Source organism: Vigna angularis, chromosome 7 (genome assembly GCF_016808095.1).
Source record: "Vigna angularis cultivar LongXiaoDou No.4 chromosome 7, ASM1680809v1, whole genome shotgun sequence".
In the NCBI taxonomy this organism is placed as follows: domain Eukaryota; kingdom Viridiplantae; phylum Streptophyta; class Magnoliopsida; order Fabales; family Fabaceae; genus Vigna; species Vigna angularis.
The window spans coordinates 19,575,607-19,589,877 of NC_068976.1; the positions used below are offsets into that span (position 1 = coordinate 19,575,607).

Below are 14,271 nucleotides of genomic sequence, written 5' to 3' on the forward strand. Positions count from 1 at the left end.
ATGCAGAACACAAGAGGTTTTTCTATGTTGAGGCTATTTCTCTTTGCTATCCTCTTCTTTATCATAGAATGTGCAAGAGGTGAGTTATCAGAATCTGAGTCTTTCTTCAATTTCCTGAGAGCAGTTGATCCCCAAAACGTGCTTAACAAAACTACCTTGGTTGGATCACCATCACATTCGTGCTTGGTCAAGTTGAATGGTGTAAGATGTGACTCAAATGCTACTAGTATTGTACATATAAAGCTTGAGAACTTGAACCTCAGTGGCACAATTGATGCAGATTCACTATGCAGGCTCAAAAAGTTAAGAGTGGTGAGCTTGGCTAACAACAGCATCAGAGGAACCATTCCACCTTCGATTTTGCATTGTACAAGGTTGACACATTTGAATTTAACCAGCAATCAATTGAGTGGGAGGTTGTCAAAGGCCTTAACAAAATTGAAACATCTTAGGAACTTAGACATCTCCAATAACAACTTTTCTGGTATGATCCCAAGTAAACAACAATATAGGCGATTGGTTACTTATCATGTGACACCAAATGTTAAGTTGGAAAGCAATAGTACCAAAGAGGGGCTAAAAGAAAGTGACAAAAACACAATGCAGCCACCGACACCAGATTCTTTATCAGACAGTATTCCTGATAAAGCCACAAGGTCAAAGAAAGGGACAGAAACTTTGGTGGTGTTACTTTTGGGCACTGTGGTGCTTTTTTCATCCGTTTACTTTATGGTAAGAAAGACATTAGATTTAACTGAAAGGAGAGAGGTAGTTAAAGAGAATCATGATGTGTCAAAGGCTCCGTCTAAAGAAGTTCAAGAGGTGAACCAAAAGGAAGGAGATTCTAAGCTTGTTTTCTTTGTTGAAGATCGTGAAAGGTTCACAATGGAGGACCTGCTTCGAGCCAATGCTGATTTGAGGAATGAAGGCTTTTGCAGCAGCCTTTACAAGGTGAAGCTGGAGAACAATGATCACTATGCAGTCAAAAGATTGAAGAATTTGCAGGTTTCCTTGGAAGAATTTGGTGAAACATTGAGGAAGATTAGTAACTTGAAGCATCAAAATATCCTCCCCCTTGTTGGTTATCGTTCCACCAGTGAAGAAAAATTCGTCATTTACAAATATCAGAACAATGGCAGCCTGCTTAATCTGTTAAAGGGTATGTTTAGATTAAAATTTTTCATCAGTTCCAATACTCTTTATCACTTTCTCTGTGTTCACAAAATATGTGTTGCAAGTGTAAATGTGTAAACATGTTTCTGCCTTTATCATTTGCTCAACACTTGTTGAAACCTCACATTACAACAGTAATACAAGGAACACTGATGCTAAAAAGGAGAACATTGATTATATCATGATATAAAAGTCATTCAGCAGTTAATCAATCAGTACAAATTTTGCTAATCATTGCCTTTGAAATGTATCAAAAGTGGATAAAATTTATTAACAGCACTTCATTTATTACTCTCTTAAGCATATTATATATATTACCCTCCTGATAGTAGTTAATAAAGTCATTTTAAGTAAGAATCATCTAACACAGATAATGTAACAAGTTCTTACACTCTTATCCAATCAAGCATTATATTCTACAGTAAAAGTCATGTCATTGGTAGTACAAATTATAAAAATCAAACGTTTTAAGTAACTGATTTTGCTTTTGTAGCAGATTACATAGCAGGTAGAAAAGATTTCCCATGGAAACTGCGTCTGAATATAGCATGTGGAATTGCACGGGGTTTAGCCTTCATGTATAGGAAGTCAGATAAGAAGGAGGAGGTCATTCCTCATGGAAATCTGAAGCCATCAAACATCCTTCTAGATGAGAACAATGAGCCACTAATAAGTGAGCATGGTTTATCAAAATTCATGGACCCAAATAGAGGTTTTCTGTTTTCCTCTCAGGGATATACAGCTCCTGAAAAGAGCCTAACAGAAAAGGGTGATGTCTACAGCTTTGGAATGATTTTGCTTGAACTGCTAACTGGAAAAAGCATAGAGGTGAGCAGAATAGACCTTGCAAGATGGGTGAGGTCCATTGTGAGGGAGGAATGGACAGGGGAAGTCTTTGACAAGGAAGTTAGGGAGAATGAGCATCAATGGGCGTTTCCTCTTCTGAACATTGCCCTCTTGTGTGTGTCACGTTTCCAAGAAACTAGGCCAACCACTCTGGAGATTTTGCAGAGGATAGAGGAGGTCATGGATCAACATGAACAATATCAGGAACGTTTTGCTTCCAAATGCTGTTCCAGTGGATCCAACCGTGATGAATGTTGTTCACTGCACAAAATCATACCTGAAACATGGGATTCTCCAGGATCAAATTATTGATTTAACTTCATCAATGCTCCCTATAGCATATTCACCTACTTATATATCATAAAGGCATCATCATCATCATCATCTAGTACATGAACATGTGATCATGTGTAGTGGTCTGTTTATTATTTAGGAATTAAGCCTATGTTGTGGAACTATGCTTTTGACTCACAGGTGCGCATGTTATTGTAATCTTTTGTTAGGTATGAGCTTTGTTTAACTATATCTGCTATATAAATATAAATGTGTTAGAGTTTAAGCGTAAGTTTGAGTAGAAGTGAAAAGATTGAATATGATATAATGAATAATGATAAGCATGCCATGCGTTTGAAACTAGTTGGGTTGAATTTTGAAAATCAATGAGCGAGTGCGAATGATAATGGCTGCTACAAAAGAGAAAAGCAATGGAATAGTTAATTGGAGAGTAATTATTATGTCCGCTGGAGTCAGTTCAAGTGAAATTGCAAAACAGTGAAATTCTGAGCACATGAATTTGATCTTATTTGCCTTTTGGATACTTTTTATGAACATGTTTAGATTGGTGGAAGGAACAGAATACGATAAAGTATATGGGAAGATAACATTATAATAGAGCTAAATGAGTTGTAGATAAAAAATAGATTAAAATGTGTACCTTTTTATTTAAGTATTTTATAATAGAATGGAACATGATTAACTGTGAATTCTTTTTATTTTCACGTGTTGTTAACATCGTTAGGAAGTGAGTAGGTAGGTTAAGAAGTGGATTTAAGTCTAAATCAATCTCACAAAATCGACTTGTAAAATGAGATTTGTATCCACTTATATATTATAAATTGATCTTATTTCTAGTCAATACAAGACTTCTAATAATATATAAGTTCAAACATTCTTTTCTCTCTCTAACTCCTTCTCTAGTGACATAATTTTAATGAGATCACCTTCTTCAAATATAAAATCTTTATTTTTGTCTATTACATTGTCAAAGATGGATACATAAACTCAGTTGAAACTTTTGTATTCACTTTCAAAACCATTTGAAAACGATGTTGCCAAAAAATGACCACATTGTCTATATGTAAAAGAACATAAAGATTGAATTGTGTGAGAAGAAAAATTTAGGAACCAAATTACTAATTAAGTTTTTTTATCATATTAACAATTACAATAATTTTATTTAATAAAAATTAGGACCAAATTGAATAAAAAATAATATAAAAATCAAAACAAATAAAAATATAAGCATTAAATTATTAATTAAAATTTTGTTTATTTATTTTATACAATCTTATTCTTATCACACAAAAAATCAATATTATCGACAATCAAAATTCGTTAGTAATGCATAAAATTTGTTGATAAATTAAAATTTTTGATGACTTATTGATAATAAAAAATTCATCGATAAATTTTATTAAAGACAAAATTTGTCAATAATTACCAACAAAAAAATTCATCAATAAAATTCGTTGATAATTATTGACAAAAAATTCATCCGTAATTACTGAAAAAAAAATTATTCATAGTATTTACTTAAAGAAAAGGTTAATCAATTATTAAATGAGATTGAATAATAAAATGAGGTATTTATGTTATATTTATATATTTAAAACCTGAAACTTCTAAAAAATATGTATATATTAAAATATAATTATATGACATATTATTTAAGATTCCAAATATAATTAAAATATAATGGAATAATATATTTTTAATAATTTTTTTCATTTTTACGACTTTCAATATATTTAGATTTATATTCTAAAGAGATTTACACCTATAAAGTATGAGATGTACTCACAGTACTATCTTCACCATAAAACCTTAATACTTACATATTGTGGATTTTTTTTTTCTTATGTCTCTTAGTTTTCTCCTTTTTACTCATTTTCTACTCATATTTACATTATTAACAATAAGTAAATTAAAATATTGTAAAATAACCATTTCCATGCATATGACTGTGCAGCACGTGGAGTTTTAGTGCAAGAAAGTGAAGTACACATTACAAGTGATTTTAAATATGTTTTTTTGCTAAAAGTGTTTTTTGTAATTTTGTTTAAAAAATAGTTGTCACAAAGGATGTTTATTGCAAACAAAGGATAAACCTAACTTATAATAATTTATGTAATAACTTTTATACATGACGATTCTAGTTATTAATGGAGTCAAAAGTTGTCGTTTTGGTTTTAGGTTCCCAGGTGTTATTGTTTATAAATTGTGTTTGAGTTTTTCTAGTAAGCACTTCAAAATGTTCTTTGGTTAGGATGTTATCAACCTAGGCTTTTAATTGGAAATGATATAGGATAGGTTATGACATTCAGCCTGTAGCCAACTGTAAAAAGGTGAAGATTATTTAAGTGTGTTAACTTCCATATGTGAAATTATTTATTCATTATTTTATTAATATAATTTGCTTACAAATAGTCTAGATTTAATTTTTTAATCTATTCTAATATATATATACTTATACCAAAATTATAAGATTAAGATTAAAAAAGTTGTAAAAGAAAATTTATTTGCGAGTTATACAAGTCAACCTATAAGTCATTAAGAAAAAATGAAGATTGAATTATGTACTGTTTCGTATTGGATAAATTTGTTTCAAAATGTATTTATAGTTTATATTATGTTAATTAATATAAGTATTATTTAGATTTGTCATTAATTAAGTTTATTTTTGAGAAATTTTTCATCAATTCTCAACTTTATTTGATATTTTTAGATATTTGAAAGTTGTTATTTTAGTTATGTATATTTGGTATCTACTTAAAAAATTAGAAATTATCAAATTTATTATTAATACTAATTTAATTGAAAAAAATAAAGTTAGTATTTAACGTAGGCCTTGTCAATCGTCTTTATATTCACAAGCTTGCACTCATAAGAGGTTAACATGTATTAATTGAGTGAGTTCATTACTATTTGAAACATCGTGAGCAAATATTCTTCCATATTGAAACATCTTAATTATAAAAAAGCTTAATTTAAAATGCTTCCTATTATTTAAACTAGTAATAAAAGAAGAATTAACGGTAGGATTATAGTTCTGTGTTAATAATACGTAGATACGTTTAAAATTTAATATCTATAGAATTTTGGCTAAAACATTAGGAACAAAATCTAACTGTTTATTACAATTAATTAAATATTATATGCTTTATATTGTAGTTTTAATATAATTGATCTACGATAACAAGTTGAAAATTTCAATCCAGTAATAATTTTAAAAAATCTCAACACCAATTATTTATTTAACGATCTTTTATTAAATATATTTATGACAAAATATAAAAACTGATCCAAATGATAACAAAAGCTTTTACTTGATTTTAAATTTATATTAAAGTAAAAGTGAAAATAAAATATTATTTATTTGTTTATATTTAATGAAAATTTAATAAAATAATAAATTCTTCTACTAGGAAATACTTTTAATTATGATTTGATTCACACGAGTACATCATGAGACAATTAATTTACCTGTAATTTTTTTTTCAACCATTGTCCTACTAAAAATTAATCTTAAATGTTGACTCTGACACTAATTATTAAGAGTAAAAGAATGAAAAAATAAAATAAAATGAAAACTTAATTTTTTTGATTCACAATGTGTTATTTAAATACAACTAAGGATTATCATGGATATATTTATAGTTACAAAATCTTTCTACTTAAGAAAAAAATACTAAGGTGAAAATCACCGAAATTAAGAAAAACATGTTAGATCTACTATTCTAAGTATTAAAATTAATAAGTGTTATGTTATATATTTACATATTTAAAGAATTATTTTATTTTATGTTCTGGTACGAGGTTGAGTCACTTAATCTGCACATTTTTTATCGCTTTTGTTTGTCCGACCTTAATATTTGTCGGGTACCGTATATTCACGCCGTCCGGAGATCATCTAGTATATTTTAATTTTTAATTAAAAAAATATTGATGGATCTCTCAAATTAGTGGATCAAATCAAGATGAGTTAGATTAACTTTTTATTCAAAACTAGTAATAATATTATAAATTTAATATCTTTGGTTCTAGTATTAATAATTATTCAATAATTTTTTACTTAATATCTCTTAATACTTTATAGAAAGAATCAATATATTCCCTTTTATTATTAGATTAATGTTAATGTTGTTAGTTGCAGAATGATATATTTGTATGTTCCTATCTTTTTATCAAGTTATCATCTTTCTAGAAACAACAACATCAAATGCTTCCAAATCCTGAGGTCAAACTTGGCTTTCCCTCTGATATTTATTGGTCTTGGCAGTGTTGATTCTTTATAGACATGTTTCTGATCCACACATGTAGCAACTGCAGTTAAAAGGGAACAATCATGATTCAGTCTTATAATGTTTATTTTCATTTTCAAAACATATCATATTTTTCTTTTTTCAGAATTTCTTACAGGGAAGTTTTGAAAATGAGAAAAGGAAAAAGATGAATAATAATGATTAGAATGTACGTTATGATGGGTTTGTTTTGGAAAAAATCCAAGGTAATAGGTTATAGTGTAGTTGAGTTTCAGATTTTGTGAGTCTGCCTATGTCTTTTAGAGTAACTTTCAAGGTGTCTATACAAATTATGTGACCAACCACTCTTTCTTTTCCTTCATTTTTCAACTTTCTTTTAACTCATTCTTCATTCTTTGCTAATCTACTCTCTCTTATGTTGCTTTTTCTCCCAACAAAACTAAATCTATCAATTTCATCTACCTCTAATATTCTTTATAGTTAAATTAGCCAACAAAAATTTAAAATGATTACTTCATCGTCCTTTTTTAAAAATTACACGACAACATTGAGTGAAAAATAAATTAAAAAGATTAATCATTGTTTTAAATATAAAGGCAAAAAAATGTTATTAAACATAATTTTCTTTTTGTCTTTATATTTGGTAATTTTGAAAATTTTATTTTTTATTCTAAGTAAATATATTGAAAATATTAGGATACAAGTTTCACATTAGATAAAATAAATAAATTTATATATACATAAAATATTTTATTAGTAAGAAATTTTTTGGAGTAATACTTGAAAACATAGAAGATGGAGTTTGTTGAATTATTATTAACAAAAAAAAGAAAGGTTTTTGGTGTTGTTTTGGTATTGGGTGTTATTGTAATGACACAAACGTTGTTGGTTTTTGCTTTGTTTATAGGAATTACCCGTTGGATTGCATTGCACTTTCAGTTGGTTCCTCCATCAAAACTCATTCAATTTTTTTAAATTAAATAAACACATAAGTTGATGCTCCATCTACTCCCACCATAACCTAACATTTTTAATATTTTTTTTCACTTTGTATCCTTAAAAAACTTGTAAAAATGTGAGACATTTATGCTAATTTTGTCATTTGTTGGTATTAGCTTCAACCATGCGTAGTGTGATGTTAAAGCCGAATACAAATTTCAAGGACGAAAAATGCTTATGACCATAAATTTAAAACGTTTTGAATTTTGTGTGAAAAAGCCAAAGAAAAAAAAAAGACCTATAATTTGAAGCGTAACGTACATATTCTTATGGTTTTTCTATTTCCAATCCAATGATTTGCTTCCCAAACAAAAATAGTTAATGAGTTATAATTTTGTGTTCAATTTTAGCAAACTACGTTATCAAAATCCAAAACACGATTTTGTACCCAATAATCATGGAGTTTGTTTCTCTGCTTTTTTAAAGAAAAAAAAACTATTTCTTTTAATAAAATAAACAAATTGTATTTTTTTATATCTTCATTTTTTTTAAAGCGACTTCGTTTCCAACTCGAAACAACATTTTTTCTTTTTTACATTCTTAAAATAAAAATAATTTTTTATTATTTCAACCAATCTACTCACTACATTTTCTAATATTTTATCAAAATCATTAGAGTCGCGTACATGTTCCATATACATCTATATATATATAACATGCATTCCAATAATAATAATAATAATAATTACTGTAACAACAATCTATTCAACAACTCCACTGCATATCTACACACATTCAGATGAATTTGTTTTGTGCAAATCTATGTTATTATTTGATTAAAGAAAAAAACAGGTGGTGATTTACATTTTTTTCCTTTTATACATAGTTAAATGAATTGATTCATAAAAGAAAAAACATGATCTGTTGTCATTTGCTGGCTCCTCCAAATATTCTTGCACGATTTGCAGTGTGTGTCTCTCTCTATCTCTCTTTCTTTGTGTGTGTAGAAGTATTTATATATAAATTGTGAAGTGTTTGTTTGGCCATGTTTGCTTGAAATTGCATTTCTTTTGAATTAATTAAGGGTGGGTAGTGGAAGCAAGCAAGGAAGCAACAAGATAAGAAAGCAGAAGAGGAGAGGAGAGAGGATGATATGCCATGCCACATCCTCTGTTTTCATTCCCATTCTTAGTTTTCCCTTCCATTCAATTTTTCACATAACCTCTCATTATTATTATTAGTTTTACTTTCTTTTCTTTTCTTTCCATCACCAACCATTCATCTTTGAATGGTGAATTTCCTTCCCATCTGGGTTCCTTTCATATTCCTTTGATCTCTTCGCCTCTCACAATCCCTTCTTCTCTGATCCCAGAAGGAAAAAAAAAATAAAAAACATAAAAATTAAAAATTTTATAAAAAAAAAAAGTACAGACAGCTGTTTGCTTGGTTTCTCTCTTTGCTGGATTAGAAAGTTGTTGATTGGTGCTCCGAAGATCCGATTAGATCGAATTTGAGATATCCCACTTCGTTTCTGATTTAAGCACCAACTGGGTTCTGGCTGAGATTCAATATAAGGTGACCCTTCTTCACAGATTTATCTAATCTGCATTTCTGATCGCTCTGCTTCGTTTCTCTCTTTGCTGGATTAGATATTTTGGTTCAGCTTTTGATTGATGCTCCGAAGATCCGATTCTCTTAGATCGAATTTGGCATAACCCACTTCATATCTGATTGAAGCACCAACTGGGTTCTGTCTGGGATTCAAGATAAGGTGACCCTTCTTCACAGATTTATCTAATCTGCATTTATGATCGTTTTGTTTTGTTTTTGCTCGTCAAAAATTGAATCTTTCTGGGGATTGAGCTCAATTATGCATTATTCGTTGAGCTGTGCATTTAGCTTGGTTCTGGGGCTGGAGCTTTGGCCATGACTCAGTAATCTACAATCTAGATTGTGTGCGATGAAATTTCTAATTTTTATGTCGTATTGTTTTTGTTTTGGCATGAGAATTTTGATTCCGTAAGAGTGGTTGGATTGGATTTGTTTGATGAAATGAATGATTGATAGCTAACTGGGCATGGTTGGTGGCAGAACAGATGGAATCGGATCTTGGCAAGCTCTTCATTGGGGGAATTTCCTGGGACACTGATGAGGAACGTCTCAGAGAGTATTTTGGGAAATATGGAGAGGTAATAGAGGCTGTGATCATGAGAGATCGCACAACAGGTCGTGCTCGTGGTTTCGGGTTTGTTGTCTTTTCGGATCCTGTTGTTGCTGAAAGAGTCATCATGGATAAGCACATAATTGATGGCCGCACAGTGAGTTTTTTATTATAGATTTACTAAGCATTATGTCAATACATGTTATTTGGATGGGCAGTGATGGGACCTATCTAAATTTATGTTTGTGATGGAGATCATTGTGTCCCTACGTTTATATTTTCTACTATGTTGGTTTGATATATAAATCGTGTTCGTTTGGGCTCCATTCACCTGAATTTATGGCTGCATTGTATTAAGCATGGACTTATTTTGCTTATAGGACCCATATGTGTTGTGCTCTCAATTTTCAGGTTGAAGCTAAGAAAGCTGTTCCTAGGGACGATCAGATCACTGTAAACAGACAGTCTGGTACCATCCAAGGATCTCCAGGTCCTGGTCGCACCAAAAAGATTTTTGTTGGAGGTTTACCATCAACAATCACAGAGAGTGATTTTAAAAAGTACTTTGATCAGTTTGGTACAATTACTGATGTTGTTGTAATGTATGATCACAATACCCAGAGGCCGAGAGGTTTTGGCTTCATCACATATGATTCAGAAGAAGCCGTGGACAGAGTTCTCTATAAAACCTTTCATGAACTCAATGGAAAGATGGTTGAGGTCAAGAGGGCAGTTCCCAAAGAGCTTTCGCCTGGACCTAGCCGGAGCCCATTGGTAGGATATAACTATAGCCTGAATAGGACCGGTAGCTTACTAAATAGTTATGCTCAGGGTTTCAATATGAGTCCAATTGGAAATTATGGTGTCAAAATGGAAGGAAGGTTCAGTCCACTTACTAGTGCTAGAAGTGGGTTTACCCCATTTGGCTCCAATGGTTATGGAATGGGAGTGAATTTGGATTCAGGATTGAACCCAAGCTATGGAGGGACTTCTGGTTATGGTGGCAGTCTTGGATATGGTCGGATAAATCCCTTATACAATGGCAACCCAAACAGATATACCACTCCTATTGGCAATAGTGGGGGAAGTGGGAGAAGTGATGCTCTAATGAACTCGGCTTCTCGGAGTGTTTGGGGAAATGGGGGCCTGAACAGTGCTGCTGCCAATAATCCATCCAGCCCTGGCAATTACTTGGGATCCGGAAGTGGGGCTTTTGGTGTTTCAATTGGAAATAGTGGCCCAAATTGGGGTTCATCAGTTCCAACCCAGGGAGGAGGGGCTGCTTCTGGGTATAGTACTTGGGGTAACACTTATGAAGATGGGGATAACAGCATTGGTTTAGGAGGGGGAGGGTATGGAAGGAACAGCAGTCCAAGTGTGCCTCAATCCTCAACATTTACTGCACCAACTGGTGGTTATGAAGGATCTTATGGGGACTTGTACCGCAGTGGTTCAGTTTACAGTGATTCAACTTGGCAGTCTGCTGCTTCTGAAATAGATGCTTCTGGTTCGTTTGGTTATGGTGGGATTGGTGTTATAGCTTCAGATGATCCAGTAAAGAGTTCTGAAGGTTTCATTGGAAACTACAATGTAATAAGTAGACAAACTAATAGAGGTAAGATCTTTGGCTACAATTCTTGACTTCTGAAGACAATTAGGTCATAGTTTATATACACTGTCTGTTGTTTATTTCCATTTGTGTGTTTTTGACTTCTATATTTCAGAATAGGAATTTCACTGAAGGAAGTCGATAACCAAATTTGTTTACTTTTACTGTGCTGTTACATACGTTATTAAGCGTACAACCATCATGCTTGTAATTGTGATGTAGATAAAGATAATATGGAAGCATTATTTATGTCTTCTTTTAATTATAACCAAACACTCTAGGTTCTTCACTTTCTTGACATGGTCCTTTATTCCTGAATTCTCGATATTGTCCTGGTAAATTCTTACTGCAGTCTAAAGGTATAAATGGCCCATTTGGTTTGTTTGAGAAAACATTTTATGTTCTCCTTTCTTATTGTCACAAGTGATTGCTAAAATGTCACTTTAATTATGTTTTCGCTGATTTATTTAGGAAGTGGTGAAAACAAAACAACCGAGAAGTGCAAATATTTGAAAAAACGGGAATAAGTAAAAGCATGGCGTTTTCTGTTGTTTTTAGTGAAGAGAATAAAATATTCTCAAACCAAGCATGCCCTTAGCTTGCTGTATTAGTGTTTCTTGATCACTGCCATTTAACGATATTGGAATTTGATGTTTAATGTGAAGTTATACAAACTTGCAAGATGCTAGAGATGTAGGCATAGATCTCACTATTGGTAATTGTGTGTGTATGGTTAGTTTTTCAATAATTGGTATTTGACAGGTTCTGACTGTAGCAAAATACAGATGCAGATTGCACCCCTTTAATTCTTATGGAAAATGAGTTCTGATTATACTTTCTCGTGTTATATTATTGTTAAAGGGTTGGCATTTGAGCATTTCCATTGCATTTTTGACCTGTTCTGGTTCAAGTTCATTTTGTACTGATTTTCTTTTGCTGATGCCTACTTGTTTCAGGAATTGCTGCGTAGGAGATATGTTAATTGGATATGTTATGGTAACATTAGATCAAGGAAAACTGGTTAAAGAAAAGGAGGTATTGTGAAACCATACAGAAGCTAAATCAGTCAAAAGGGATTTTGTGTAAGGTTTGGGATTTTTGTTTTGTCTTTATTTTTCAAGGCTAGGATTCCTTTCATGGAATTTGATTGAGGTGTAACATCAGATTGCGGGATATACTCAGGAAGATTGGTTCCAGTAGTTTGATAGTGCAATGCTGGAGAGGTGCACCATCGTTAGTATGCTTAATGATAGTTTATTAATTTTTGAATTTTTTCTGCCACTGTAATGCTTGGCAAAGCTGTTTGTTCTTGTCACCATCTTTTTCATGGGACACGTTTCTGATCAAATTGTAAGTGAAGTTCAGTTTGATTTATCAGGTTTGATACATTAGAGGGGCACCCATCTTGGATCCCCCATCAAATAATTAGTTACTGGACAGATATTATTTTTTCTTAGTCTTTTCTTATACAACTTCATACCTTCCTTATTGTTACATTACATTCCAAATCTGCTTCCTACTGATATTATATTACCACTATCCATATCAGTTACTTTCCTGTTCTGTTTGGTTTTTGTAACTTTGTGGTGAAAACATTGAGCATGTTATAACATCCATTTATAGATCAAAATTGATTGGTTGAAAAAAGGGTGCTTTTTTCAAGATTCTTTTCTGGCATATGTTTGCCAATAGTAAATGGTAACTTGTAGTTTTTTGGTTGTTTCTCTCTTGCTGTTCCTTCCTAATAATAGCAATTCAGATTTGGATCTTGGATAGAATTTGTGTGTGGCCATGCTGACTCTTATCCTTATATGGATCAGGATTTGTCTTGTATCACTTTCGATTTTTCCCCTGAAAAAATCCCATTACAGTGTGGTCCTTTCTCTACAGACACACATAATTGTATGTGTGTGTGTGTATAGTTGTAGCTATTAAACAGCTTGCATTAACTTGGATATGAGCAATAATTAGTGTAATATTTGTTTAAAATATCATGATTAGTCCAGGCCATGCAAGCCTGTCTTGGAGATTTTAGACTATTGTGTCACATGCTAATCCATACAAATGCACATGCTTCAATTATGTTGAAGGTTGTGGTTGTAGAAATATGGTGGAATCTTTAATTTGAAGACAATAGCTTGTGGTAATGTTGGGTTTTAGACATCCTTGGATATTGAATTGGAAAGCAAAGCATGAATGAATGAGACTCCATGATTAGGATGTTTGAGATATTTAAATATGTGAGATACAAAACTGGTTTCAAAGTTACATGGGACATGTTTTTGTTTTTTCATTTTGAGACATTTTTTAACTTTTATATCATAAAATTAGGTTAACTTAAATGCATATTTTTACTTGATAAACAATGAAATATTGGCAATCTGTTATGATGATAATGTGTTAACTTTTATAAGTTAAATGTGTAATGAAAACTTAATATCAAATCTACAGTTCAACATTTACTGCGAATCTTAAACCTAAACTTGCACGTAAGATATTTCAACCCAAACATGAAGTTGTTGAAACTGGTTTCAAAGAAAACTAGGAGGTTGTTCAACACTTCAACTACTCCACTTTTACAGTTCAACATAGAATGTTTTTAATTTTATTACTGAAAACATAACACTAAATAAGCTTTCAGAAACTCTTTCAATTTTGCATTTAAAGATACTAATAGCAAAAGGATGTCACCAACACCATCTTCAGAATAGTGAAACACCATTATGGTTGTTTAAAAATCATATTACTCTCTAAAATATAGAATTATTTTCTTACTTTACAGATAAAAATTTGTGTCAAATTATTTTTTTCAATACCTAAATTAATGAATTTTTTTTTATCCTTAGAACTCCAATTTTTTTAAAGACTTAAATATCTTTTTACTAGTTTATAGATTTGTTTGTTTGTTTCAACTTAGTTATTGATATATACCACTTTCAATTCATTATAGGTAAAATATTATATAAAAGTACATAAACCTAACATACTGATATGATCATGCT

General features: G+C 31.3%; 2 protein-coding genes across 3 annotated transcripts; both read left to right on the plus strand.

Moving 5' to 3' along the window:
• Nucleotides 1–2,451, plus strand: LOC108322852 (probable inactive receptor kinase At5g53320). Its single transcript, XM_017555124.2, has 2 exons — nt 1–1,159; nt 1,670–2,451. The coding sequence occupies exons 1-2, from the start codon at nt 1–3 to the stop codon at nt 2,329–2,331; spliced, it is 1,821 nt and encodes a 606-aa protein (XP_017410613.1). The 3' UTR covers nt 2,332–2,451.
• Nucleotides 2,452–8,393: 5,942 nt separating this feature from the next.
• Nucleotides 8,394–12,725, plus strand: LOC108322856 (heterogeneous nuclear ribonucleoprotein 1). Of its 2 annotated transcripts, none has more exons than XM_017555129.2 (4): nt 8,394–9,270; nt 9,591–9,817; nt 10,072–11,275; nt 12,226–12,725. In XM_017555129.2, exons 2-4 carry the CDS (start codon nt 9,596–9,598, stop codon nt 12,237–12,239), a joined length of 1,440 nt encoding a protein of 479 aa, XP_017410618.1. In that variant the 5' UTR covers nt 8,394–9,270; nt 9,591–9,595; the 3' UTR covers nt 12,240–12,725. The 2 variants fall into 2 exon arrangements, with proteins under 2 accessions (XP_017410618.1, XP_017410617.1); XM_017555128.2 differs by having other exon boundaries at nt 8,400–9,270; nt 9,596–9,817.
• Nucleotides 12,726–14,271: the final 1,546 nt, after the last annotated feature.

What these genes read in the sequence shown, in the direction of transcription:
- LOC108322856 (XM_017555129.2), top strand. Translation starts at nt 9,596, where the DNA reads ATGGAATCGGATCTTGGCAAGCTCTTCATTGGGGGAATTTCCTGGGAC. An exon ending in ACATAATTGATGGCCGCACA is followed by an intron (nt 9,818 to 10,071) that starts GTGAGTTTTTTA and finishes CTCAATTTTCAG; the next exon opens with GTTGAAGCTAAGAAAGCTGT.
- LOC108322852 (XM_017555124.2), top strand. Translation starts at nt 1, where the DNA reads ATGCAGAACACAAGAGGTTTTTCTATGTTGAGGCTATTTCTCTTTGCT. An exon ending in CCTGCTTAATCTGTTAAAGG is followed by an intron (nt 1,160 to 1,669) that starts GTATGTTTAGAT and finishes CTTTTGTAGCAG; the next exon opens with ATTACATAGCAGGTAGAAAA.